General features: G+C 54.9%; 2 protein-coding genes across 3 annotated transcripts; one reads left to right on the top strand and one right to left on the bottom strand.

The window, feature by feature from the left end:
- Positions 1 to 2,512, top strand: TTC9B (tetratricopeptide repeat domain 9B). Its single transcript, XM_004060736.4, has 3 exons — positions 1 to 632; positions 1,218 to 1,400; positions 2,303 to 2,512. Exons 1-3 carry the CDS (start codon positions 206 to 208, stop codon positions 2,410 to 2,412), a joined length of 720 nt encoding a protein of 239 aa, XP_004060784.1. The 5' UTR covers positions 1 to 205; the 3' UTR covers positions 2,413 to 2,512.
- On the bottom strand, positions 1,902 to 27,066 carry MAP3K10 (mitogen-activated protein kinase kinase kinase 10). Of its 2 annotated transcripts, none has more exons than XM_019014626.4 (10): positions 25,778 to 27,066; positions 19,964 to 20,144; positions 13,939 to 14,087; positions 13,276 to 13,451; positions 12,417 to 12,663; positions 9,384 to 9,500; positions 5,632 to 5,803; positions 5,420 to 5,532; positions 4,381 to 5,091; positions 1,902 to 3,619 (listed from the first exon to the last, which is right to left on the bottom strand). In XM_019014626.4, the coding sequence occupies exons 1-10, from the start codon at positions 26,457 to 26,459 to the stop codon at positions 3,297 to 3,299; spliced, it is 2,871 nt and encodes a 956-aa protein (XP_018870171.2). In that variant the 5' UTR covers positions 26,460 to 27,066; the 3' UTR covers positions 1,902 to 3,296. The 2 variants fall into 2 exon arrangements, with proteins under 2 accessions (XP_018870171.2, XP_030860353.1); XM_031004493.3 differs by having other exon boundaries at positions 13,915 to 14,087; positions 25,778 to 27,040.
- Between the last annotated feature and the right edge of the window lie 739 nt (positions 27,067 to 27,805).

Below are 27,805 nucleotides of genomic sequence, written 5' to 3'. Positions count from 1 at the left end.
ATGGGAACAATTCGGGGGGCGGGCTGGAGAACTAGGACTTGGTTAATTTGAGAGTGAGCATGGGGGAAGTCTCGAGGGGTTTCCCTAGACCCATAGGGGGCAGCCGGAGAAGGCTGCCGGAGGTGAGGGGGCGGAGAAAGGGTGGGGACCAGCCCCGCGGGGGGCGATGCGGTAGCTGCAGCGGCGGCGGCAGGAGTTTCCCACAATGCAGCGCGGCGCGCTGTCCCCGGTGCTGATGCTCAGCGCTGCCCCGGAGCCTCCGCCGCGCCCGCCTCCCGCCCTCTCCCCACCGGGCTCGGGCCCAGGCTCGGGCTCCCGCCATGGCTCGGCTCGTCCCGGTCCTACCCCAGAGCCGTCGGGGAGCCTGGGCGCGGCGCTCGACAGCAGCCTGCGTGCCGCCGTGGCGTTCAAGGCAGAGGGCCAGCGCTGCTATCGAGAGAAGAAGTTCCGGGAGGCCATCGGCAAGTACCACCGAGCGCTGCTGCAGCTGAAGGCGGCGCAGGGGGCCCGCCCTAGCGGCCTGCCCGCCCCCGCCCCCGGGCCCACCAGCAGCCCCGGGCCGGCGCGCCTCAGCGAGGAGCAGCGGCGCCTGGTGGAGAGCACGGAGGTGGAGTGTTACGACTCCCTCACGGGTACGCCGTCGGGGGGTGGGGGGATGGGGCACGAGGGGAGGGGGCAATCGGGACAGCTTGGCGACTTAGGGGGCAGGGGCCCTGGGGCTGAAGGGTCCAGGGCTGTGGGCTTCTGGGGGAGCCTTCAGAGCTTGATCAAGGAAAGGGATTAGGGGTAGGGGATGACAGGGGTCTGTGGCTGGAGGGAGCTGGGATGCAGGAAATGGTCTTTGGGCCGGGTCTTCAGGGCCCCGCTTCCCCTGAGTCATTCTTTCCACCCCCTGGCCGCACGTGGACCCAAGGTGAAGAAGTCTGCCCTGAGCCAGGCTCTCGAGGTCCCGGCCCTCGCCCCCGCGCGGGGCGTTAGTGCTCTTGCCCACCGACAGCTCTGGGTGGATCGCCCAGTGGCGCCTGTCCGTGTTTTGGCGCCCCCTAGCGGCGGCGCAGTTGCGCCTGTTTCGATAGGCTAGCGGATTGGCGCCCCCGGTTGCCGGAGCAATCCCTTAGGCCGGGTTCCCTGCAGCCTGGAGCCTCGGCTCCTCGCAGTCAGGTGGGTTCTGGGGGTGCCAGCAGGCTCTGAGAGTGCCGGCCGCGGCGCCCTCGCAGCTTGCCTGCTGCAGTCGGAGCTGGTAAACTACGAGCGCGTGCGCGAGTACTGTCTCAAGGTACTGGAGAAGCAGCAGGGCAACTTCAAGGCCACCTACCGTGCCGGCATTGCCTTCTACCACCTGGGCGACTACGCACGCGCGCTGCGCTACCTGCAGGAGGCCCGCAGCCGGGAACCCACAGGTGAGTGGCGGGGCGGGGCAGAGGTGAGGGCTGGGCCCAGGGCGGGGAAAGGGGCTGCAGCGGAGGGAACAGGCAGGAAGATCAGGGCAGAACAGCAGAGCCCTCCTCCCGCGGAGCTGCTTCTAGGTAGGGCTGCGCCACCCACCTACTCCCTACACGCCCACTCATCCATTCATCCACCCCGCCCTTCACCCGCCATTCAAACATCCGTCCACCTATCGCTCCTCTGACATCTCCCCGGCCATTTCTCATCTACCGTCATTGCCACATCTGATATCTCCTATTCACCTGCTCAGTCACTTCCCTATCCACCCACTGTCATCTCCATTACCCCGTCCCACCCCTGCCTACCGCACACACTCATTCCTCCACTCACCCATTCACACACACCTATTCATTCACTTCCTGCACCATCCACTCATCCACTCGGGTGGGCGATGCCAGGAAATTGGGGTGTGTGTGTGCTTGCATGTGTGCACTTACACACGTGAGTGCAGGAGGGCAGACACAACACTCAGTTTTGTATTAAGAGCCAATGAAGAAGGGAGAGGGATTACAACAGGTGCAGGGTTGTAGGAGCCGAGACGAGTAGATTAGTTTTCCTGTTAAGTGGCTCGGAGAGAACAGACTTCTTGCAGATGTCACTGGAGGATGAGAAGTGTGACGGGAGCCTCTGCGAAGAGGCATTCCTGGCAGAGGGTGCCGCAAATACAGGCGCATAGAGGTGTGCGATGGCTCCGCTTTGCCGACTGTGACTGGGGCTTTGGGGAAGGGCTCTGGCTCTACTGGCTGTGTGAGCGAGCTGCTGGATACTTCGGAGAATGGGGTGTGAGCCAGGGAGGTGTGGAAGTCACCTGCTGCCCCGGGACACCCAGATGATGCCCTGCCCACCTCCCCTGCAGACACCAATGTGCTCCGCTACATCCAGCTGACTCAGCTGAAGATGAACCGTTGCAGCCTCCAGCGGGAAGACAGTGGGGCTGGGTCCCAGACTCGGGATGTAATTGGCTGAGGACAATCCAGGGGGACCTCTCTATCCCTAGCCCTCCCACCTCACCATGTAACTTCCCCCTGACTCATGTGTTCCTTGGTAAAACACTTGCTACTGGTGATCATAACTTCTTTGTGTGGTGTTCTTGGGGGGACCAGGGAGGGCCTCATCCCTTGGACCTTAGAAACCCAGAGAAGCCCAGGGAGGGTGTGTGGGGTGGGGGGGGAATGTTCCACTGGGATGACCCAGCATTAGGGCCTGGGCCAGGGAAAGAAACAGTCTGGGCCAGGTAAAGAAACAGTCTAGGCTGGGCACAGTGGCTCACACCTGTAATCCCAGCATTTTGGGAGGCCGAGATGGGTGGATCACTTGAGGTCAGGAGTTTGAGAGCAGCCTGGTCGACATGGTGAAACCCTGTCTCTACCAAAAATTATCTGGGAGTGGTGGCGGGAGCCTGTAGTCCCAGCTACTCATGAGGCTGAGGCAGAAGAATCACTTGAACCCAGGAGGCGGAGGTTGCAGTGAGCTGAGATGGTGCCACTGCACTCCAGCCTGGGCAACACAGCAAGACTCTGTCTCCAAAAAAAAAAAAAAAAAGGAAAAAGGAACACAATCAAGTGCGGTAGGGGGCAGGGGTTACCTTTAATGCTCCATTTTGTGCCAAATCCCCCATGATGCCCTGTCCCTGAGTATCCCTGCCCACCCTCCCCCCAGTGCAGGGCGGGCACAGGGCTCCACCCCCTGGGGTACAAAGGAATAAGTTAAGTGTCTCCCCCCCCCCCTTCCCCAATAAATAGAGTGAACATCCTGCCCAGGGCCTCCCCTGCCTTGTGGCATGGCGGGCTGGGGCGGGGCCTGGGGCGCTACATTCATGGCTGCCCAGGCGGGGCAGTGGTGGGCAGGCCTTAGTGGGAGCCGTGGGCCCCGCACAGGGGCACTGTGCTGTCTTGGTTCTGCCCCTCCATGTCCATGTCCAGCAGTGTGGGCTGCATGCTGGGGGGCCCAGGGCTCTCCGGAGTGTCTGGCCTGCTGGGAGGCGAGATGGTGAGTGTCCGGCCGAAGGAGACCAGTTTCCAGGGGTCCAAGCGGGGGCGACTGGCAGCCGGCCGAGGTCTCGGGGCAAAGGTCAGGGTGGTGGGGCGGCCTGGGAACTCAGGGGGCCGGCGACGGGCTGGGAACAGGGCCTGGGGGTCGGGCAGGCGGGGGAAGTCCAGAAGGTCACGAGGGCCTGGTAAGAGAGGTTCAGAGGAGGTGAGTGGGGTGGGGCAGAGGGTGGCATTAAAAAGCCCAGAGCTTTTACATGAAAAGCACAAGTTCTGGTTTCTCTCGAGAAATCCGTGGATCTTGCTGCATCCAGTTTCCATCTGTAGTGTGGCAGTGCTGGGACCTTGACCTAGACTGGGACCACTCCCAGCTGCTTGCTCCTCTGGGTGGACCCTGGCATGTTCCTCAACCTTCTGGAGCTGCTGCTTAGCAGCAGCCCCTGGGGCCAAAGCCCTGGTCTTCCCGACTCTCCTGCATTGGGCTAAGCTCAGGCACAGACCTCAGGCATGGCTTAGCTCTGAAGGGGGATAAAAATGGTGTCTCACTACGTAGGTGAGGAGCAAATAGAATAACCATAACTTAAAACAAGCAGCACAGTGCCTGACGTGGGTACTTAATAACACTGCTATGGCCGCATCTCCCACCCAGTTAACAGATGGAGAAGAACAGTGTCTAGGCTGTGTAAGAATTGGCGATGGTCATGCTGGTCACCACCGCTATAGGCACCTGCCTGGCCTTATAGGCATCAGTTTGCCGCCTGTGTCTCAGTCCCCTGGAGACCCCCGATGCCTCCAGGAGTGAGCGGTGAAGGGACACAGACCCTCCCTCCTCCACAAGAAGCAGGAGGTGGCTGCCTGAGGGGTCGTGGCTGGGCTGGACTTGCGACCCTGGCAGAGGAGGAAAGAAGGGGTTTTCTGTGACCTGGGTGCAGGGCGCCTCACTCACCAGGGCCATGGCCCGCGGGCTCGGGCGGCCCCCGCTGCCCCAGCGCCCCGTCCGATGGCGTCCGCCGGTGCCCGCGGCTCACAGCGCATGCAGCCGTGACATGGGTGGGCGTGAGCGACTGGCGGGGGTCCTTCTTGAAGCTCTCCAGCTCCAGGTCCACCAGGGGGTTGGTGCTGGGCGAGGGCGTGGGCGTGGGCGTGGGCGCGGGCGGGGAGGGTGGTGGGGAGGGCGCGGCCGGTGCGGCCTCGTCACTGTCAGAGCGCAGCAGTGAACGCGTGGAGTTGCAGTCGGACACGGACGACAGCGACACGAGGGTGGCCGAGGGCGCCAGGCCCAGGCCGGGGCCCACGTCGTCGCGGCGGCCGTGGGGACGCGCGGGCGGGCTGAGGCCCCGCGGGAAGCGGCCGGCGCGGGGAAAAAAGAGGCCGTCGAGCCAGCGCCGCTGCTCCTCGCCGTCGGCCGCGCGCGCCTCGGCCACGTCGGCGCCCAGGCCCACAGCCCCCAGCAGCGTGGCGCAGCCTAGCAGCGCCAGGTCGCAGCGCCGCCGGGCGCCGTGTCCCCACCGAGCGGGGGGCGCGGACGGCGTCGGCTCCCACGGCGCCCGCGCCCCCGGGGAGGGCTCGGCAGGCAGTGGCACTGAGAGGTAGGACGGGGTCGAGTAGGGGGAAGGGGGCACGCTGCTGCCTCCATCCTCTGCCTCCGCGAACTCCTCTGCAACCGGAGAGGGCCATCACTCCGCTGCAGGGCTGGCCAGGGCCCCACGGGGACTTGTGCCAAGGGACAGCCCCCGATGACCCCTCCAACAGCAAGACCAAGACCCACGAGCATTGTTCTTGAATCTGTCTCCGGGAGAAGCCTCAGAGAAGGGTGGTCCCTGCCCCTGGAAATGACCCCCCACGCCCCAGGGGCCACCATCTCCCTTCCCAGGAAGGCCTTCCACTCACTGGCCCAGTGAAACCTGGTCTCTTAGCTCAGCCCCAGGAGGCTCACCCCTTTGGCCAGGGAACCCCCACCCCCTTACAAGAACCCAGGCTCTTACCCATCTCATTGAGGCTGGCGAAGCCAGGGGCGATGGGTGTGTGTTTGGGGGACTTGCCCAGGTTGGGGGCACTTGATGACCACTGTTTGCTTCCTTCCCCCAGCCCCTTCAGCCTGCGGGGTCCAGGGAGAGATGGAGACCTCAGTCCTGTGGCCTGGAGCCTGGGAGCTGGGGCTTGGGCACAGGGTGGGCATGACCACACCACACCTCACCTCTCCTCTCCTCCCACCCGCTCCTTCTGCAGGGTGGAGCTGGGCCCCCACGTTCGTCCCTTCTTCTTGCCCCCGACCAGTTCTTCCTTCTTTGGGGGCCCACCACGGCTCCATGTCCCACTTCCTCCACTGCTGCTGCCACTGCTGCTGCCACCACAGTCCACGGGAGTCACTGGGTCCAGAGAAGCCACGTGGTTACTGGGTGGAGGGTCTGTCCCCACTGGGCTCCCAGCCTCCAGTGCCCCCAGCTCAGGCCCACCCTCCGCCTGGGAGTCCAAGGGCTCTTTTGAACTCCAGTCATGACCCTCCCTGCTATAAATCCCCCCATAGCCCCCTACTGCTGTCAGGATAAGGTTCCAGCTCCTCCACCTAGCACTGAAGGCCATGAGCGGTTCCCTGCCAACTCCTCCAGCCTCCCCTCCTCTTCACAGCTTAACCCTTCACCATTCATTCTGGCGGGCTGCCTGCGCTTCTGGTCTCCAGCTCTGGGTAGTTAGTTCCCTGGGGGTCAGCTGCCTTCATCTCTGTACCTGCAATGCTCTGGACCTATCTGGTGCCAGTGTTTGCTGCCATGGTATGGGTATTTGTCTCTGTGTCCCCTGCAGGACTGACCTCCTGGGCCTGGTACAAAGCAGGTGCCCAGACAGAGGGCAGGGGGTCTGTGGGTGGGGACAGTGCTGGAGTGAATGAGGGGTTGGAACTTGGGAGCTAGCCTTTCACCCTTCAACCCACCAGGAAACTCCGATGACCGTGTCTCTGCCATATAGCCCCGACTGTGGACATCTGTCCCTTCCAAGTCCCCCACCCTGGCCTGGCCTCCATCATCTCACTGCTTTCTCCACCTTTATTTCTTACAGCAGCCAGAGGGAAAAAGGTCAATTTGATTCCCTCAGTGCCTTGCTCGCATGGCTCTGGGGACTGCCCCAGGGCAGTTAGAAGAAAATCCATACCAGGCCAGGTGCGGTGGCTCTTGCCTGGAATCCCAGCACTTTGGGAGGCCCAGGCAGAAGAATCACTTGAGGTCAGGAGTTGGAGACCAGCCTGGCCAACATGGTGAAAACCCCATCTCTACTAAAAATACAAAAATTAGCCAGGCATGGTGGTGCAGGCCTGTAGTCCCAGCTACTTGGGAGGCTGAGGCAGGAGAATCGCTTGAACCTGGGAGGCAGAGGTTGCAGTGAGTTGAGATCGCACCATTGCACTCCAGCCTGGGAGACAGAGCGAGCATCTGTCTCACCATGGAATACTATGCAGCCATAAAAAGGAACAAGATCATGTCCTTTGCAGGGACATGGATGGAGCTGGAAGCCATTATCCTCAGCAAACTAATGCAGGAACAGAAAGCCAAACACTGCATGTTCTCACTTATAAGTGAGAGCTGAGCAAATAGATCACATGGACACAGGGAGGGGAACAACGGACACTGGGACCTGTTGGGGGGTAGGGTGGGGGGAGGGAGAATGTTAGGAAAAATAGCTAATGCATGGGCTTACTACCTAGGTGATGGGTTGATAGGTGCAGCAAATCACCATGGTACATGTCTACCTATGTAACAAACCTGCACATCCTGCACACGTACCCCAGAACTAAAAACAAAAATTAAAAACAAAAAAATCCACACCAAAGGTGTCAAATGAAAATTAAAAAAAAAAAAAAAAAAAAAAGAAAGGAAAATCCAGACTCTTATCCTGCTCTCAGGGCCCTGCCTGATCTGACCCCTGAGAACTCCCGGATCACAAAACCTATGTCCTCCTCCCATTCACTCTGCTCCAGCCAAGCGGGCTAACAAGCAGCCCATGCTGTTCCCACCTCCAGCTTTTGCCTTTGCTGCTCCCTCCGCCAGGGGCATGCTTCCCTGAGGTCTCAGCCTGTCTCACTCCTTAGCAGGAAGGTCCCTGCTCAAACCTCACCTCCTCCCATAGGGCTTCCAGATGGAAAATCGCAACCCTTCTGTGATGGGTAATTTTATGCGTCAACTTGACTGGGCCAAAAGACGCCTAGGTAGCTGGTTAAACATGATTTCTGTGAGGGTGTTGCTGGATGATTAGCATTTCAATCAGTGGACCGAGTAAAGAGAGATCGTCCTCGCCAATGTGGGTGGGCACCATCCAATCCACTGAGGGCCCAGATAGAACAAAAAGAGAGTTAGCTCTTTTTGTCTAGGAAGGCAGAGGAAGGGTGAGTTTGCTCTCTGCATGAGCGTGGATATCCATCTTCTCCTGCCCTGAGACACTGGACATTGGTGCTCAGGTTCTCAGGTCTTTGGACAATTTTTTTTTTTTTTTGAGACTGAGTCTCACTCTGTCGCCCAGGCTGGAGTGTGGTGGCACGATCTCGGCTCACTGCAACCTCCGCCTCTCAGGTTCAAGTGATTCTCCTGCCTCAGTCTCCCGAGTAGCTGGGATTACAGGCATGCGCCACCACGCCTAGCTAATTTTTGCATTTTTAGTAGAGACTGGGTTTCACCATGTTGGCCAGGCTGGTCTTGAACTCTTGACCTCAGGTGATCCACCTGCCTCAGTCTCCCAAAGTGTTGGGATTACAGGCGTGAGCCGCCGTGCTGGGCCAGGTCTTTGGACTTGATTTGGAACTACATCACCGGCTTTCCCACGCCTCTGGCTTGCAGAAGGCAGATTGCAGGACTTCCCAGCCTCCATAATCGTATGTGCCAATCCCTCATAATACATCTATTTCTTTTGTTTTTGTTTTTTTTGAGACGGAGTCTCGCTCTTTCGCCCAGGCCGGAGTGCAGTGACGCTATCTCGGCTCACTGCATGCTCCGCCTCCCGGGCTCATGCCATTCTCCTGCCTCAGCCTCCCGAGTAGCTGGGACTACAGGTGCCCGCCACAGCACCTGGCTGATTTTTTGTATTTCTAGTAGAGACGGGGTTTCACCGTATTAGCCAGGATGGTCTCGATCTCCTGACCTCGTGATCCGCCTGCCTCGGCCTCCCAAAGTGCTGGGATTACAGGCGTGAGCCACCGCGCCTGGCCTTTGTTTTTGCTTTTAAGTAGAGATGGGGTCTCGCGTTGTTGCCCAGGCTGGTGTCGAACTCCTAGGCTCCAGCAATCCTCCCACTTCATCCTCCCAAAGTGCTGGGATTACAGGTATGAGTCATCGTGCCCAGCCAATACATCTCTTTCTATATATCTAAACATATGCTGTTGATTCTGTTTCTCTGAAGAACTCTGATTAATACGTCTCCTCTTTTATTCCCTTCCCTGAGCTCCTTTAAAGAACTTATCACTACTAGAAATTATCCTGCACCCGGGCGCGGTGGCTCATGCCTGTAATCCCAGCACTTTGTGAGGCTGAGGTGGGTGGATCACTTGAGGTCAGGAGTTCGATACCAGCCTGGCCAACGTGGTGAAACCCCCATCTCTATTAAAAATACAAAAAATTAGGCAGGCGTGGTCATGTGTGACTGTAACCACAGCTACTCGGGAGGCTGAGGCAGGAGAATCGCTGGAACCCAGAAGGCGGAGGTTGCAGTGAGCTAAGATCGCACCACTGCACTCCAGCCTGGGAGATAGAGCGAGACTCTGTCTGCCTCCAAAAAAAAAGAAAAAAAAAAAAAGAAATTATCCTGCTTACTGACTTATTTGTTTACTATCTGTTTCCTGTGATAAGAATGAGGAAAAGGGCCTTGTCTGTCTTCTTTCTTGCTGTTACTCTGGCTTGGTGCCAGGTATAAACATCATGCTCAAAAATGTTTGTTCACTGACTGGTCAGGGCCTTGGGAGATACTCACGGCGAATGGCCCTCAGCCGGGGTATGATGCTGGGGCTTGCAGGGGGGCTGGCCCCATCGGATCCTTTCCGCTTATCCAGAGTTGGAGAGGCCTGGACTGTGATCTTATGCTCAAAGCCTGCAGAAAGAAAGAGCTTTCCTAAGCAAATGGTTCCCGGGATTACCAAAGGGAATTTTCTTCTGTAGAAGTAGAGAAGGAATTCTGGAATGGGAACACCGCCATTTTTCATTCCTTAATGCAGTGGTTCTCAGAGTGTGGGCCCCAGAACAGCAGCATCACCATCAGCTGAAAATTTCTTGGCAATGCAAATTCTTGGGCCCTCCCTGAATCAGCAAGTCGAGGTGAGGCTCAGCAATGGAACTGTGGTTTAATAAGCACAAGCACAAGAGCTCTTGTGGATCAAGGACCTAGGCCTCAGTGTCCAATATGGCCGCCAGTAGCTACGGGTAGCAACTGAGCACCTTGAAATGTGGCTTGTGCAATGGGGGAATTGGAGTTTAACCTTTATTTATCTAATTTTTAAACTGTATATATATATATAAAGGATGAGTTCTCACTGTGGTGACCAGGCTGGTCTTGAACTCTTGGCCTCGAGCAATCCTCCAGCATCCGCCTCCCAAAGTGCTGGGATTACAGGTGTGAGCCACCATGCCCAGCCAACTCTTTTTTATTGTAATTACCGTAATTTAAGTTTAAATTTTAAAAACAGGTATGGGGGCTGGGCGCGGTGGCTCATGTCTGTAATCCCAGCACTTTGGGAGGCCGAGGCGGGCGGATCACGAGGTCAGGAGATTGAGACCATCCTGGCTAACACGGTGAAACCCTGTCTCTACTAAAAATACAAAAAAAAAAAAAAAAAAAAAAAAAAATGAGCCAGGCGTGGTGGCGGGTGCCTGTAGTCCCAGCTATTCAGGAGGCTGAGGAAGGAGAATGGCATGAACCTGGGAGGCAGAGCTTGCAGTGAGCCGAGATCACGCCACTGCACTCCAGCCTGGGTGACAGAGTGAGGCTCCATCTCAAAAAAAAAAAAAACAAAAAAACAAAAAAACAGGTACTCCATTTGGTTATTAGAAACACTTAAGCATGTTTGGAACAACTTGGGTATGTATATGTACTTTTTCAACTCTAACTTTTATGAAATCTAAATACAGATCCAATATTTTTGATGGGTCAGGTACAGTAGCTCACACCTGTAATCCCAGCACTTCGGGAGGCCAAAGTGGGAGCGCTGCCTGAGCGCAGGAGTTCAAGACCACCCTGGGCAATATAGCAAGACCCCACCTCAGAAAAAAAAATTTTTTAAATGAAAATTTACTGTCCAAATTTAGATGTGCCATAAATATAAAATACATCTGGATTTCAAAGATTTAGTGTGAAAAAAGAAGGTAAAATATCTCACAATTATTTCATATTGATTGCATGGATATATTGGGCTAAATTAAAAAAAACATTTTTTGAGATGGAGTTTTGCTCGTCGCCCAGGCTGGAGTGCAATGGCGCGATCTTGGCTCACTGCAACCTCGGCCTCCCAGGTTCAAGCGATTCTCCTGCCTCAGCCTCCTGAGTAGCTGGGATTACAGGCATGCACCACCACACCCGGCTAATTTTGTAGTTTTAGTAGAGATGGGGTTTCTCCATGTTGGTCAGGCTGGTCTCAAACTCCTGACCTCAGGTGATCTGCCCGCCTTGGCCCCCCAAAGTGCTGGGATTACAGACGTGAGCAACCGCACCTGGCCTAATAAAAAATATTAAAATTGACATCTCTTATTTCTTTTTGCTTTTATGTGTGGCTTACTAGAAAATTTAAAATTATACACGTGGCTTGTATTATATTTCCACTGGCCACTGCTGCTTAAGGCACTGCTTTCTGGCTTGTAACATCACAGAAAGAGACAAGTAGACACTACGTGCCTCCCTCCTGAATGCATTACCTGGGAAGCAGTGTGGGGAAAAAAAAAATCAAACCTGAATCTGAATCTGATTAAGTCTTGAGATCCAACTATTAGGTTGATCCATGTGAAACTTCTGTTTTTGTAGGTAAAAAAATGGTCAAATATCAGCATATATATGTATATCTTAATTATATATTTTGTGACAGAGTCTCACTCTGTCACCCAGGCTGGAGTGCAGTGGCGCAATCTCGGCTCACTGCAACCTCTGCTTTCTGGGTTCAAGCGATGCTTGTGCCTCAGCCTCCCAAGTAACTGGGATTACAGGCGTGTGCACCACCACACCCAGCTAATTTTGTATTTTTAGTAGAGGTGGGATTTCACCATGTTCTAGAGCCAGGCTGCTCTAGAACTCCTGGCCTCAAGTGATCCACCCACTTTGGCCTCCCAAAGTGCTGGGATTACAGGCGTGAGCCACTGCACCTGGCCAGATTAAAAGATATTTTTAAAGAGAGATAACATGAAAAAGAAAGTTCAGAAGTGACTGTCCTAAGTGTCAAGACAGATGTTCCTCTCAGGGGATGGTGTGAGGTTGTCTGGAGGGGCAGGTGGGAAGCACTTGGGATGGCTGTGAGGTTCTCTCTGCTTTCATGGGGGTGACTAGAGTAACTCATTTGGCTGTACAGGTTTTTGGTCATTTTCTTTTTTTCTTTTTCTTCCCTTTAGAGATAGGGTCTTGCTCTGCTGCCCAGACTGGAGTGCAGTGGTGCAATTACAGCTCACTGCGGCCTCGAACTCCTGGACTCAAGTGATCCTCCCACCTCAGCCTCCCCAGTAGCTTGGACTATAAGTGCATGCCAACGTGCCCAGCTAATTAAAAAAAAAATTTTTTTTTTTTTTGGTAAATATGGGGTCTATGTTGCCCAGGCTGGTCTCAAACTTCTGGCCTCAAGTGATCCTCCCACCTTGGCCTCCTGAGTAGGCTGGGACTACAAGTGCTCACCACTGCACTGGGCTGATCACTGACTATGTGCGATATATTTAGCAATAAAAACAAGTTGAAAAAGAAAAGGAAGAGATAAATCCTAGGTCGGGGCTGCTCCCAGCAGCCTCTAGGGGGCGCTCTGGGGACACGGGTGGGTACCAGAGGGCAGGCTGATGTGGCTGCCGCCTTCCCGCAGCTTGAGTAGGCGGCTGCGCTTGAAGTTGCCCTTGCGCTTGCGGACCCGGGGCTTCTCCTGGCTCAGCTGGCACATGAGCAGGTGCAGCTCCCGTTCCACGATGTCCATCTCGCGTTCTGCCAGCTCCTGCTCCCGCCGCCGCAGCTGCTCCTCCTGGAAGCGCTGCTCCTGTGCCGCCCGCAGCAGCTCCTCCTCACGGCTCCGAAGCTCCTGGGAAGGAGAGGCGGTGGCTGGGGGGAGGGGCTTAGCTGCTCTGCTTCCTGGGGAGGGACCCAGGGCTGCTGCGTCTGGTTGGTGCCTCACACAAGGGTACCTTGCTGTGGGGTACACTGGTTTCACCACCCGACTCATGCTTTGCTAGCCAAGCTGGGTGCCAGGGCAGGGAAATGTTAGCTCAAAGAAAGGGGTGCCTTTTCTTTCTTTTTCTTTCTTAACTCTTCAATTTAGAAAACTTCAAACATCCACAAAAGCAGAGAACAGCGCACCCCCCTGTACCCATCATCCAATTTCAACAATTACCTATGCTTTGCGAATCTTGTATCCCCGTCCTTCTCTCCTCTTGCCCTCTCTTCGTTTCTGCTGTAGTATTTTAAAGCCAACCCCAGACATCATGCAGTGTCACCTGTAAGTACTTCAGTACAGGGTGCCTTTTTCTTATTAATCCACCAACAGGAGGCTGTCTTTTCTTAATACACAAAAAAGGCTCCCTTGACCCTGCATGGACCCAAAGGCTGGGGTTCAGGGGAGGAGTCTCTGAGCAGCCCAAGGCATCAGAACTCAGGGGTCTTGCTCCATCTTTCCCACCTTGCCCCCTGCCTTCACCTTCTCCTTGGTCCGAAGGTCATCAAACATGTGCTGAATCTCCAGCTTCCAGTCTTCCTGCAGCGAGTGGAAGGACTCCAGTGGCATCTGGAACAGGGCTGACTGTTCGATGACTTCAAGCCGCTTCAAGATGCTACCGAAATCTGGCCGCCCGTGGGGGTCTGGGTCCCAGCATTCTGGGGTGGGAGGAGGAAGGACAGTGGTGGGGCGTGGAGGTGTCAGTGGTCATGCTCTGGGGACTCAGCCTGCTCAGAGGAAGGCAGAATTTCTGGGGATGGCAGACAAACAGCTGCTATGGAGCTGAGGGGAAGGGATTCAAAGCCAAGCTCCTGGCCAATTCCACTCAGTGAAATGCTGGGAGAGAAACCCCAGGACCTGCACCCCGAGGAGGGGCTGGTGGTGGAATCAGGATCAAGGTGGAATCCCAGGGCCAAGGAATCCTAACAGGTTGTCCTGAGAGCTCTGGGCCTGGCCCAAACAAGGGTTGGGATGTGGGGGATGGAGCCAATCATGGGGAGGCTGTTTAGAGTCCAGTGGGTTCCAGCCCCTTCTTCCTCACTCCCGGGCCCACTGGTATGGATAGGTGTGAAGGGGGAAGGTCTGGGCCCACAGGTCCCTGCCACTCCAAGCTGAGCCTACCCTCGTCACGGGGCCCCGGCTCACCCTCCAGGAGGCGGGCAAAGGGCTCGGGGCACGTGGAGGGAATGGGCAGCGTCAGCTTATTCATAGCCACGCCATACGCCACGGCCAAGGCGTCGATCTCACGGTAGGGGACCTCCCCCGTCAGCAGCTCCCACAGCAGCACCCCGAAGCTGCAGGCAGGGGAGAGGGAGGGGTGATGTCGCAGCCCACCCCAATCCTCACCTATACCCAGCCCTGCCCTTGGTCCCATGCAGGGCTGCCCTCACCCCAACACCCACCCCCGGCCAATGAGGTCACAAGAACTTGCTTTGACCTCCATGGCCTTGTTCTCCAATAGATGGGGTGGGTTTGGCTCTCTGATGTCTCTCCTTTGCTCGGCTTCTCTTCCCTCTCCCCTGCCTGAAAATCTTCAGGTCCCGTGTTCCTACTGGCCAAATCCATCTTTCTTATTTTTATTTTTGTAGAGATGGAGGTCTCACTATGTTGCCCAGGCTGGTCTCAAACTCCTGGGCTCAAGTGATCCTCCTGCCTCGGCTTCCCAAAGTGCTGGGATTACAGGCATGAGCCACTGCACCCCGCCTAAATCCATCCTTCTTGGCCCTGGCCTTTGATGACCCCTGCAGCCTCACTTCCAAACACTCTCAGCCCATTCTAACCCCAACTTCATCTTGCAGCCACACTGAATACTGAGCAGGCCCTGTGCTTTCTAACCTCTGGCCTTCACACATGCTGTTCCCTTTGTGGGGAACACTCTTCCCTTGTGTAACTATTTGTCCCTCAAGTCTCAACACAGGTTGCCCCCTCTGTCAGGAAGCCTTCCTTGATTCCACGGCCTTCAAAGCTCGGTTAGAGGCCCCTCCTCTATGTTTCCCCAAAACACTCAGCACTTACCTCTAAAAACCAGGTAACATTATTTAACATTTATAAAGCACTTACTGCAGGCCAGGCACTGTGCTAGGCACTCGGTAATCCTCACAACAGCCCTGTAAGGCAGAAGGATTTGGTATGACCCCTGCTTTAGCTGATGAGCAGGTACAGGCTCAGAGAGGTAAGGGGCTTGCCCAAGGTCACACAGCTAGTGAGTGGTGGAGCCACACTTGGACTCAGGTCTGCCTGCTACCCACGACAGTGCTCTCAGTGGCTCCATGGTACCAGAGCGTGCGTCACTGTGCTGTGGTCCCTGCAAGGCTATCTTCCTCTGCAAACTCTACATCCCCCCAGATCCTGATGGCCATTCTGTGTGGTGTTTATCCTGGAGTAGATCCCTGGTCTCCCCCACTATCCACTCATGCATTCATTCAACATATCCTTTTTTTTTTTTGAGACAAAGTCTCTGTCACCCAGGCTAGAGTGCAGTGGCATGATCTCGGCTCCCTGCAACCTCCGCCTCTTGGGTTCAAGTGATTCTTGTGCCTCAGCCTCCCAAGTAGCTGGGATTACAGGTGTGCACCACCATCCCAGCTAATTTGTGTATTTTTAGTAGAGATGGGGTTTCACCATGTTGGCCAGGCTGGTCTCCAACTCCTGACCTCAGGTTCTGCCTGCCTCAGCCTCCCAAAGTGCTGGGATTATAGGCATGAGCCACTGCGCCCGGCCCATTCAACGTACACTTATTAAGTGCCTACTGTGTGCCAAGCACCATTTTAGACATTGGGAAGAGATAGACACAATCACTGCCCCCATGCAGCTGACAGCCTCCCATTCTTCAGTGACAGTGCTGGTGAATTGAGCTGGCCACATGCTGCCTGCATGAATTTTCCATTCTCCTTTGCAGCTAAGCATGCCACATGACCACAGTTCTGGTACATGGGATGTAGGAGGGGGTGTAGTAGGCAACTAGCTTCCAGGAAGTATCCTCAAAAAGAAGGGGTGCCCGGCTGGGAAAGAGTGTGAGGTGGGATGATGGCTTCAGCCCAAGAGTTCAAGGCTGCAGTGAGCTATGACTATACCACCGCACTCTAGCCTGTGTGGGAGAGTGAGAGCCTGTCTTTTGAAAAATTTTTTAAATGAAAAATAAATTTATAGTGGGTTAATTTTATATTATTTATATCTTAAATAAGATGAAATCTGTCCCCAAACACCCTATCCTGTAAAGACTATTGTTCAAAGAAGGAACAGAATGGACCCCAAAATAAGAGGTGAAAATCCCCACATACACTCTAGTCATGCCAAGGGCAGCCTGACAGGCAAGGCTTCTTGCTTCCTGTCTCAACTTATCCCTGTCCTGCGAAGCCGCGGCAGGACACATCTGCAGCTCAGCACAGCAGACAGGCACAGGAGCGCAGGAACAAAAACACAACATGGGTAAGAAAATGAGGCCGGGCGCGGTGGCTCACGCCTGTAATCCCAGCACTTTGGGAGGCCGACGCAGGCGGATCACGAGGTCAGGAGATTGAGACCATCCTGGCTAACACGGTGAAACCCCGTCTCTACTAAAAATACAAAAAATTAGTCGGGCGTGGTGGTGGGCGCCTGTAGTCCCAGCTACTCGGGAGGCTGAGGCAGGAGAATGGCGTGAACCCAGGAGGCGGAGCTTGCAGTGAGCTGAGATCGTGCCACTGAACTCCAGCCTGGACGACAGAGTGAGACTATGTCTCAAAAAATAAAAAGAAGGGGTGCCCCTTTCCTCTTTTCCCCTTCTTGTGGTTGGAATGTAGACATAAAACCTGGAGCCTGGGTGGTGGGGGGCAAGGGGAGGGAGAGCATTAGGCAAATACCTAACACACGCGGGGCTTGAAACCTAGATGATGGGTTGATGGGTGCAGCAAACTACCATGGCACACATATACCTATGTAACAAACCCTGCACGTTCTGCACATGTATCCCAGAACTTAAAATTAAAAAAAAGAAAAAAAAAAAGCTGGAGTGTGGAGCTAGGCACAGTGGCTCACGCCTGTAATCTCAGCACTTTGGGAGGCCAAGACAAGAGGACCTCTTGAGTCCAAGATATCGAGACCAGTGTAGGAAACAAAGTGAGACCTCGTCTCTACAAAAAATTAGCCTGGTGTGGTGGCATGCCTGTAGTCCCAGCTACTAGAGAGGCTGAGGTGGGAGGATCACTTGAGCCCAGGAGGTTGAGGCTGCAATGATTTGTGATGGCATCACTGCACTCCAGCCTGGGTGACAGAGCAAGACCCTGTTAAAATAAAAAAAAAAGGCTGGGTGCGGTGGCTGACGCCTGTAATCCCAGCACTTTAGGAGGCCCAGGTGGGCAGATCATGAGGTCAAGAGATCAAGGCTGTCCTGGCCAATATGGTGAAACCCCGTCTCTACTGAAAAATTTAAAAAAATAAAAATAAATAAATACAAAAATTAGCTGGGCCTGGTGGCATGTGCCTGTAGTCCCAGCTACTTGGGAGGCTGAGGCAGGATAATTGCTTGAACCCAGGAGGCAGAGGTTTCAGTGAGCCAAGATTGCGCCACTGTACTCCGGCCTGGGCGACAGAGCAAGACTCCATCTCAAAAAAAAAAAAAAAAAACGCTGGAGCTCAAGCAGTCATTTTGGATCATGAAGTAAACTTGAGAATGGAGACCACACAAGGTGGGGGAAAAACAGTGGTTTATAACTGGAGGGTAGCATGATCCACCCCTCTCTCCCATGTCCTTGGAAACCTATGGGGGTATTGTGATTGTAATAATGACTGGGAATGTTACTGAAGTTTGTGGCAGGGAGGTGTGGATATCCTGCATCCTGGTAAGTACAGGACAGGACCACATCAGAAAGAATTAGCCTGTCCGGCCGGGCGCAGTGACTCATGCCTGTAATCCCAGCACTCTGGGAGGCTGAGGGGGGCGGATCACCTGAGGTCAGGCGTTCAAGACCAGCCTAGCCAACATGGTGAAACCCTGTCTCCACTAAAAATATAAAAATTAGCCAGTGCATGCCTATAATCTCAGCTACTCGGGAGGCTGAGGCACTAGAATCGCTTGAATCTGGGAGGAGGAGGTTGCAGTGAGCCGAGATTGTGCCATTGCACTCCAGCCTGGGCGGCAGAGTGAGACTCTGTCCCAAAAACAAAACAAAACAAAACAAAAGGTAGCACAAATGAACGCCTGATGTACAGCCAGCTGGAAATTCTCCCAAAGAGCTGCTCTGCTCTAGGCTGAGCTGGAGACTTCCTGTCTGATCTGTCTCGGTCCCATACCCATTAATTTGCTGCTTGGACAATCCGGAGCCTCAGCTGGGAATTGACGGGAACAGTAAATGGGGAGACCCAGGTTTGGCTCCAACCAAGCAGAAGGTCCTGGGTTGAAAGTCTCCATGGCCACCATCAACTCTCACTGGTGACAGCAACAGACCCATCATTGGCTATCTCTACCTAACAGTCAAAGGAGCTTTTAAGTATTTTTTTTCAGATGGAGTCTTGCTCTGTCACCCACGCTGGAGTGCAATGGCGCCATCTCAACCTCCGCCTCCTGCAGTCAAGCAATTCCCCTGCCTCAGCCTCCCGAGTAGCTGGGACTACAGGCACCCACCACCATGCCTGGCTAATTTTTGTATTTTTAGTAGAGATGGGGTTTCACCATGTTGGCCAGGCTAGTCCTGAACTCCTGGCCTCAAGTGAACCACTCACCTCGGCCTCCCAAAGTGCCAGGATTACAGGCGTGAGCCACCGCGCCTGGCCGAATTTTTGTATTTTTAGTAGAGGTGGGATTTCACCATGTTGGCCAGGCTGGTCTCAAACTCCTGGTGTCAAGGGATTCACCCAGCTGGGCCTCCCAAAGTGCTGGGATTACAGGCGTGAGCCACCGCACCTGGCCTCCAAAGGAGTTTTTATTTACTTCCTTTTATAAAAATTAATTTAAAAATTTCTTTTTCATATAGATGGGGTCTCACTACATTGACCAGGCTGGTCTCAAATTCCTGGCCTCAAGTGATCCTCCCACCTTGGCCTCCCAAAGTACTGGGATTATAGGTGTGAGCTACCACTCTATTCAGACATGGCTCCTCATGGCTTCCTACTTCATTAGAATAAAACCTGAAGGCCACTCCCTCACCCACAGGGCCTTCCAGCTCTCTCTTCCTTGCCTGCACAGTGGCAGCCACATGGGCCTCTTTGCTGTTTCTGAGACACACCATGCTCACCTCAGCACCTCCTTCTTCCTCCAAACTTTTCATGACTGGTTCCTTTTTGCCACTTGGAACTCAGATGAAGTATCATTTCTCAGATTGCTCAGAGAAGCGTTCCCAAAAGTAGTCTTCCAGCCCTTCCTCTCAGCCTCCTCGCACTTTGTACTAACACTTTTTTCTGGTGTACTTGTCTTTAAAAATTACAATTTTCTTAAAAAACGGCTTTATAAAAAAGAGCTTCTTGTATGTTGACTGACTTACTATTCCTGAGGGCAGGGATTGCATCTATTTTTCTTCTCTGCTATATCCCTAGAACCCGGTGCAGTTAGATGAAGGAATGAATGAGTGAATTCATCATTTTCCCATCTGACAGATGGGACGGTGCATGGACTAGTGTCTGAGGGGGCTTTCAGTGCTAGCATCCACATGCTGTCTCTATGCTTTTTTAAATTTTTTCTTTTTTTGGAGACAGTCTCGCTCTGTCACCCAGGCTGGAGTGCAGTGGCCAATCCCAGCTCACTGCAATCTCTGCCTCCCGGCCTCAAGTGATTCTCCTGCCTCAGTCTCCCGAGTAGCTGGGACAACAGGCAACTGCCACCACGCCCAGGTAATTTTAGTATTTTTAGTAGAGATGGGGTTTCACCATGTTGGTCAGACTGGTCTCGAACTCCTGACCTCAAGTGATCCACCCACCTTGGCCTCCCAAAGTGCTGGGATTACAGGTGTGAGCCACCGCGCCTGGCCTTGTCTCTAGATCTTATGAGTTTTTTATTCTAATCCAGTGTGCCCCCTAGTTGCCATTTGTGCTAGCTGAACAGGTAACTGGCACTTGTCTGGTGGCCTGACCTTGCCAGCAGGTCCCTTTGTCAGACTGAGATCCTGGCTTCAGCAGGAGACCCTCCCTCCCACTCTGCCCTCACCCCTTCCTCCCTCCCTCACTCCGCAGAGGCCATCCCGGCCGCGCCTTTCAGCACCTCCAGACATCACTGCTTTTGGAGAAGAGGGAGAGACGGATAACCTCCGGCGCCATCCAGGCGTAGGTCCCCGCAGCGCTCATCTTGGTGGTCTTGTGCCACTCGCGGGCAAGGCCAAAGTCCGTGATCTTGAGCACCGTGTCTGCGAGGTTGTGGTTCTCGATGGCCTCCAGGATCAGGACTGTGGGGTGGGAAGAAAGGTGGGTCACCCCAGACCTGCCGTGCTGCAGACCCAAGTGTTCTGGCCCGCTGCCTCAGCTAGAAACATGTCTCTCCTCTCACTGCTTCAGGCTTCCCCACTCTGTGGCAGGTCCTTTCCTGGCCTGGAACATCCATGAGCCCCTCCACCCAGGTCTAATCCCTGTCCCAGGCTCCCACGAGGGAGTAGGGAGCTCCTCCTGTGTCCTCTGCCCTCCTGATTCTGTCCTGGGCTTTGGGGAGCTCCACGAATGGTCAAGAACCAACAGCCAAGGCTGAAGCAGGTCACTTGAGCCCAGGAGTTCGAGACCAGCCTGTGCAACATGGCAAGACCTCATCTCTACAAAAAATTTTAAAAAATACCTGGGTGTGGTGGTGCGTGCCTACAGTCCCAGCTACTTGGGAGGCTAAGTTGGGAGGATCACTTGAGCCTGGGAGGTTGAGGCTGCAGTGGGCCATGGTCTTGCCATTGCACTCCAGCCTGGGCAACAGAGTGAGACCTTGTCTCAAAAAAAAGAAACAACAGCCAAGGCCTTGGTCCTCCAGGCCTTGAGTTCCCAGCTACCCTGGAAGCAGGAACTGCAAACCTGGGGCAGAAGGGAGGAACATGGCTTCCCCCTCGTGTCTATCACCTCCGTGGCACACTGCAGTCAGGGTCCCAATTCTACCCCTTCCTGTGTCCACACTCTGCCATGAGACTTTGCCATTCTTTCTGCTAAAGAGGCAGAGTATAGCCAGGCATGGTGGCTCACACCTGTAATCCCAGCACTTTGGGAGGCTAAGGCGGGCGGATCACTTGAGGTCAGGAGTTCGAGACCAGCCTGGCCAACATGGTGAAACCCCATCTCTACTAAAAATACAAAAATTAGCCAGGCATCATGGTGCTCACCTGTAATCCCAGCTACTTGGAAGGCTGAGGCATGAGAATCACTTGAACCTGGGAGGTGGAGGCTGCAGTGAGCTGAGATTGCGCCATTGGACTCCAGCCTGGGTGACAGAGCAAGACTCTGTCTCCGAAAAAACAAAAACAAAACCAAAGGCAGAGTGCACCCTGACTCTGGCTCAGCCGTATGACTTGCTTTGGCTAAGAATGACAGGGTGCCAATTCCAAGCCCAGGCCTCGCATGTCTGCTGGCCCTCTTGCACTTGTGTCATCACCATGACAACATGCCTCAGCTAGCCTGCTTGTCCAAGAAGATGAGAGCTACTTGGAGCAAAGCCTCTCCAGCTGAGCCCAGCCTCCATCAGTTTACCCTCTAGCTGGTCCGCAAATGCAGGAGCAGTAATACACAATGGTTGTTTTAAGATGCCGAGTTTTGGGGGTAGCTTATTACACAGCATGATTGTGACAAAATCTGACTGAAGTATTCCCTAAACATACTGGATGGTTCTAGCTTACTTTCTACCTGGGTTGTCACTAACAGCCATGAGGATCATGGCTAGTGTTTGTACTGTGCTAAGCTCTCTATATGAATTGACTCATGAATGACGCCCCCCAGCCCTTTTTTTTTTTTTAAAGAGACAGGGTTGGCCAGGAGCAGTGGCTCACGCCTGTAATCCCAGCACTTTGGGAGGCCAAGGCAGGTGGATCACTTGAGGTCAGGAGTCCGAGACCAGCCTGGCCAACATAGTGAAACCCTGTCTCTACTAAAAATACAAAAATTAGCTGGGTGTGGTGGCGGGTGCCTGTAGTCCCAGCTACTTGAGAGGCTTTGGCGAGAGGATCACTTGAACCCAGGAGGCAGAGGTTGCAGTGAGCCGAGATCGTGCCACTGCACTCCAACCTGGATGACAGAGCGAGACTCCATCTCAATGAAAAAAATAAATAAATAACGAGACAGGGTCTTTTTCTGTCACTCAGACTGGAGTGCAGTGGTGTGATTATGGCTTGCTGTAGCCTCAAACTTCTGGGCTTAAACAGTCCTCCAGCCTTGGACTCCCAAAGTGCTGGGACTACAAGAGTAAACCACTGCACCCAGCCACAACCCATTTTTCTTGACTAGCTAACAGAGGCTCAGAAGTCACTTGGCCAAGAGGTCACATGGTTAGAAAATGGCAGGACAAAGGCTTGAATTAGTTTTGTCATCAGAGCTCAATCTCTTAACTGCTGGGATATTTTACTACCTTCTATCACACAGAGGCCCCTAAGTACACAGTGTACTGCCTGGGTTTGAATCTCAGCCCTGCTTCTTCCTGGCTGCATAACCTTGTACAGTTTACTTTAATCTTCACACCGAGACTTCTCCTCTGTGAAATGGGGCTCATAACAGAATTTACCTTCTAGCGTTACAGTAAAAATTTATTGCCTGAAGCAATAGGGCCTTTAAAAGTGTTAGCTGTTATTATTAGTGTGTGATATTGCCATAATTGTTCCGAATTTCTCCACTTTTCTCTTTTGCCATTCCTGGCTACTTCCCAGTCATAATAATAATAGTAAGGTAGTTCTACTATCATGCCCATTTGGCAGATGAAGGAACTGAAGGTGGCAGAGATTGGCAAATCACCCAGGGTCACACAATTGATAATCCTGCCCATCCTTTAAAGCCCAGCTTCAGATTGGACGCGGTGGCTCATGCCTGTAATCCTAGCACTTTGGGAGGCTAAGGCAGGCGGATCACCTGAGGTCAGGAGTTCAAGACCAGCCTGGCCAACATGGCGAGACCACCGTCTCTACTAGAAATACAAAAATTAGCCAGGCGTGGTGGCGCACGCCTGTAGCCCTGGCTACTTGGAAAGTTGAGGTGGAAGAATCACTTGAACCCGGGAGGCGGAAGGTTCAGTGAGCTGTGATCACACTACTGCACTCCAGCCTGGGTCATAGAATGAGATGACTCTGTCTCAAAAAAAAAAAAAAAAAGGCCGGGCGGGCTTCAGTGTTACCTCCTCCTGGAAGCCCCCACTGTAAATTCCTAGTCTGTAACTCCACCTCTGCAGAAGTTTTCCCTTCTTAGGTCCCCACCTCTCCTGTTTGTATCGAAACCCTGTGACAGAGGGAACATCTCATGGTTTTATGCTTTATTTCTGTATTTCCCAGGCTGGGCCTAAGTCAGTCCCCCTTCAAAATCTTTATGTAATCATGTCACTCCCTGCTTCAAATCCTCTAATGGCTTCCACTACATCAAATAAAATACCCCAAGTCCTCACCATGGCCCCCAAGGTCCTATGTGATCTGGCTCCTGCCAGCCTTTCTGATCCTACTTCCTCCCATCTCTGCCTCAATGCCTGCTGTTCTGGTCTTGCTGTTCTCCAATGAGACACACTCACTCCCACCTCAGGACATGTGCCCCACTGTTCCCCTTCCCCAGATCTTTGTAAGGCTGGGTCCCCTTTGTTCAGGTCTCTGCTCAAATGTTGCCTTCCCCGACCACCCGATCTAAATAAAGAGAACCCTCTGCTCCAGCCTTTGCCTTAGTCCACTGAGAGCCCCTGATACTCTCTGAAATTTTGGTATCCATCTATCCATCATTTATTCCTGTTCACCGGAATATAAATTCCATAGCTGGGGGAGGGAGAAATCTTGCCTTGTTCACTTCTGTAATCCCAGAGCTGAGGACAGTGCCTAGTACAGAGTAGGCACTTAAGAATTACTGGTGGAATGAACCAATGAATGAATGATGGCAGATGAGGCGCTCCTTAGGGTAGGATGAGTGGGGAAGCAGTGCTGTGGAGGCACTGTGTCCTCTGTTTCTGGCACAGAGCAGACCCATCACCCCGGGAGGAAGCCCTGGCCATAAGAGGCCCACTGACCCTTTGGCCAGATAGCATTGGCTACAAAAAACCTGGGGGTGTGGGGCGTGCTGTCAATCAGCAGGGGTGAGGAAGGGCTGAGGAGTCTCAGCCTTCAACAGGAGCATGCTGGGTGGCCCTGCCTCCATTTACCCAACATTTCAGAGGTGCTGGGGCATAAGCATCAGTTCCCCAGACATAGCACCAGCCCTGGCACATCGTGGTCACATGTTAGCTTTTTTTTTTTGCGATGGAGTCTTGCTCTGTCACCCAGGCTGGAGTGCAGTGGTGCAATCTCGGCTCACTGCAACCTCCACCTCCTGGTTTCAAGCGATTCTTCTGCCTCAGCCTGAGTAGCTGGGATTACAGGTGCATGCCACCATGCCCAGCTAATTTTTGTATTTTTAGTAGAGAAGGGGTTTCACCATATTGGTCAGGCTGGTCTCGAACTCCTGACCTTGGGTGATGCACCCACCTCGGCCTCCCAAAGTGCTGGGATTACAGGCGTGAGCCACCGCGCCCAGCCAAGCTCTCTGTTGATATACAAATGTCAGGCTTGGGAGGCAAGGAAGATGCAGTCCCTCTATTCTAGGGGCTTACAATTGCTATGGGTGGGGAATAGCAATATATTCCTAAAAATAGTGGGATGGATTAAAATAAATTTCAAGATGTAGAAGTGACAGAAATCAGGAGTAGATGAGATGTGGGTGTTGAGAGCAAAGGGGGCACCTTCACATTTTGGGGCTTAACTGTGAGTGACGTGAGGGCCGGGGACATGCTGGCCTTCTCCACTGCTGATGCCTTTGCTTAGCACATGATCTGGCCTGGTAAATACCAAATGGAAGAATGAACAAATGAATGAAGAAATGAAAGGGAGTGAGATGGGGCACAGCACGAATGGGAGAGCCAGGAATGTAAGATTTTTTTTTCTTGCTGTATCCCTAGGACAGGGTCTGGCACACAGCACTCTGGAAATATCTGTGGAATGAATGAATGAAATTGCTAGCCTGTCAGTACTGTCAGGGCAGAAACCATGGCTGTCTTAGTCCCAGTTGGGCTCCTGCTTAATAGGTGCTCAGTTAATACTTGTTGACACCACATGAAGCTCTTCCATCTAGAAATGAGTCTTGCAGAATGTTCCCTTCTACCTGGCTCCATTATTTATTCAACCAACCAATCAACTTTGGAGAACCTATCAGGCAGCCTGGAAGCTTTTATATAAGCCGCATCCATTTAATTCCTCCCTCATCTTTTCCAGTTTGCCTTGGCCAGCTCGGCCTATGAAGACTCCAGGAAATGGTTCTCAACTGGGGGTGATTCTGCCCCCCAGGGGACATTTGCAATGCCTGGAGACACTTTTGGTTGTCATAGCTGGGGATAGGGGGCAGGGAATGCTAATGACATCTAGCGGGAAGAGGCTAAAGATGCCGCTAAGCAACTCACAATTTACAGGACAGCCCCTACAACAATGATCCGGCCTCAAGTGCCAATAGTACTGGGGTTGAGAGACACTGACTCCAGACGGGGTAGGCTCTTTTTGTCTCTGCCTGGTGGACTCTGGCAGCATGGCTGGATGGCGAGCACCTTGAAGGCAGGCACTGCATCTGTCCTGTTCATGCAGGGAACGCAGGTGTTCATGGATACATGTTTATTGAGCGATTGTGACTCTGCAGCCTGGGAGGCAGGTAAGTCCTTCAACCTTTCTGAGCCTCCTTTTTCTCCCTTAAGGCAGGCAAGGCCTACCTCACCTTCACCCTGAAGATATCATACTGCTGCCCCTTCTCACTCCAGGCACAGTGTCATCTGGTGTCCCTCACCCTGTTTCCCGCCACCTAGGCCTGGCCTTGAGAGGTTCTGTGGAAGGAATTTTGGGGAGAGGACACCACTTACTGTTGATGGACTTGAGGTCCCGGTGGATGATGGGCACAGGGGCATCATTGTGTAGGTAGTTCATGCCCCGGGCCACCTGCACAGCCCAGTTGACCAGCACGTGAGGTGGCACCCGGCGACCTGCCAGCACCCTGCTCAGTGCGCCACCCCGGGCATACTCCATCACTAGGCAGAGGTGTGGGGGGTTGAGGCAGGCGCCCCTAAGGGCAATTATGTTGGGGTGCTGCAGGGCTCCAAAGAGCCGGGCTTCCTGGCACACCTGCTCCGCTGTCACTGCCGGGTCCTTCTCAGGGTCCAGCCGGGCGGCCTTGACTGCCACCTCCTCGCCACGCCACAGGGCCCGATAGACCTTGCCAAAGCCCCCCACACCGATGATCTCCTCTAGCTGCAGCTCGTGGAAGGGGATCTCCTGGGGCAGCTGGAGGCCCGCGGGTGCAGCGGGGGCGCCGGGGGCCACGTAGTTGCTGGGGAAGACGCCCACGCGGCCGCTGGGGAGCTGCCCGGTCCACCAGCCCTCGTCGCCGGACACCGCACAGTCTTGGGAAAGCACCTGGACGCGATCGCCCCTCCGCAGGGTCAGCTCCTCGTCGCCCGCCGCCTCGTAGTCGAACACCGCGGTCCAGACGGGCCCCGCGGGGGTCGTGCCCCACTCCTTGGCCACCGCCCCCTCCTCCTCCTCCATGGGGGAGGGGCCGGGGGCTGCGGGAGGCCGCTTCACACAGGCTGCCCGCGGGATGCAGAGGGCGGGCCCCGGCGGCCGGGATGGAGGGCAGTCCCTGCGGGGTCTAGGGAGCTCCTGAGGGCCATGGCTGGGGCGCCCTCCGCAGGAGCAAGAAAAAAAACCCTTTCAAAGGGCAGGCTCGTCCCTTCCGATTTGGCTGTACGGGCGGGGCGGGGCGGGGTGGGAGTGGGGCGGCAGGTTCACCCGTGCCCCCCAAACGGCAGAGGGCTAAGAGGGCCTGGCCGCGCGGCTCTCGAATGCCCGCCGGGGTCCGCCGGTGGGGGACGAGGGCGAGGGCGGCAGGCAGTCCCCGTTCCCCGCGCCGCTCACCCCGCGCAGCTCCACCGGCGGCCCCCGGCTCCGCATCCCGGGCCACGACTGCCGGGCCGGGCGGGGGTGGCGGGGCCCCTGGGGCGGCCGCCCCGGGCCGGGGTGGCGCGCCCCTCGGCCTCCTCACGCGCGGGGCAGCCGGGCGGCCCCCATCCTTGGCACCGGCCTCCCGGTCGGCCCCAGCCCCTGCCCCCCGCCCGTGCTGCTTCCCCGGGCCGCCGGCGGGGCCCGAGTGACGTGTGGGCGCCGCCGCCGCGGTGCCGCCTGGGAGTTGTAGTCTCCGGCCGTGCGGCCTCGGGGCCCGGCTCTCAGCGCCCTCCAGCAGAGCCCCGCGGCCAGCCTCGGGCCGCAGTGGACATGACACCCCACGAAGCCGAAGGAGTCCTCCCGGGGAGATGAGCCCGGCCTCGGCCCCTCCTTCGGACGCGGCGTAGCGGGCGCCCGGGGCGGGGGGAAGCGCTCCTCACAGACCCCGCGGGGGCCGCGGCCCAGGATGGGGTGGACTGCAACGGACGCGATTAGCAACGCGAAAAATAGGAGCTGCGTGCATGACTGTGACTGCCCGGAGCCGCGAACGCAGCCTGGACCCTGTCCCTGAGGCAGGACGGCCCCTCGGACCCCCCGACCGAGATGTACGCTGGGAACTGTAGTCCGCGCGGGGACCTGGCGCTGCAGGGGGCGGCCCCCAAACAGCGGGCTGCGGGCGTCGGCGGGTGGTTGGAGCAAGTTAGGGGTCGGGCCGGTGGCGGGACTCTGCGGGGAAGATGGGGCTGGGAGGATGTGTTTAGTGTCCCTGGGGATGTCACAGCCACGTCTGCTTTCCCCACCAGCTCTGGGTTCCTCTGCTGAAGTCAGAACTCCTGCTCTTGAGAATCCCCGATTCCTATTTTATAGGAGTTTCAATTTCGGGGAGCTTAATGTGCATGTTCTGTTCAGTGCTTTGTACACGTGGTATCGTTAAGTCTTCACAAAGAGCC

The sequence above is a fragment of the Gorilla gorilla genome, chromosome 20 (genome assembly GCF_029281585.2).
Source record: "Gorilla gorilla gorilla isolate KB3781 chromosome 20, NHGRI_mGorGor1-v2.1_pri, whole genome shotgun sequence".
Lineage (NCBI taxonomy): Eukaryota > Metazoa > Chordata > Mammalia > Primates > Hominidae > Gorilla > Gorilla gorilla.
The sequence above is the reverse complement of the archived record's forward strand: the minus strand, read 5'-3'. Positions and strand labels throughout refer to the sequence as shown.

Excerpts from the sequence above, each read along its gene's own strand:
- TTC9B (XM_004060736.4), top strand. The coding sequence starts at position 206 with ATGCAGCGCGGCGCGCTGTCCCCGGTGCTGATGCTCAGCGCTGCCCCG. Across the intron at positions 633-1,217 it reads GTGTTACGACTCCCTCACGG|CTTGCCTGCTGCAGTCGGAG; the intron begins GTACGCCGTCGG and ends GCGCCCTCGCAG. Across the intron at positions 1,401-2,302 it reads CCGCAGCCGGGAACCCACAG|ACACCAATGTGCTCCGCTAC; the intron begins GTGAGTGGCGGG and ends CCTCCCCTGCAG.
- MAP3K10 (XM_031004493.3), bottom strand. The coding sequence starts at position 26,459 with ATGGAGGAGGAGGAGGGGGCGGTGGCCAAGGAGTGGGGCACGACCCCC. Across the intron at positions 20,145-25,777 it reads GGACCTCAAGTCCATCAACA|TCCTGATCCTGGAGGCCATC; the intron begins GTAAGTGGTGTC and ends CCCACCCCACAG. Across the intron at positions 5,092-5,419 it reads CGCCAGCCTCAATGAGATGG|AGGAGTTCGCGGAGGCAGAG; the intron begins GTAAGAGCCTGG and ends CTCCGGTTGCAG.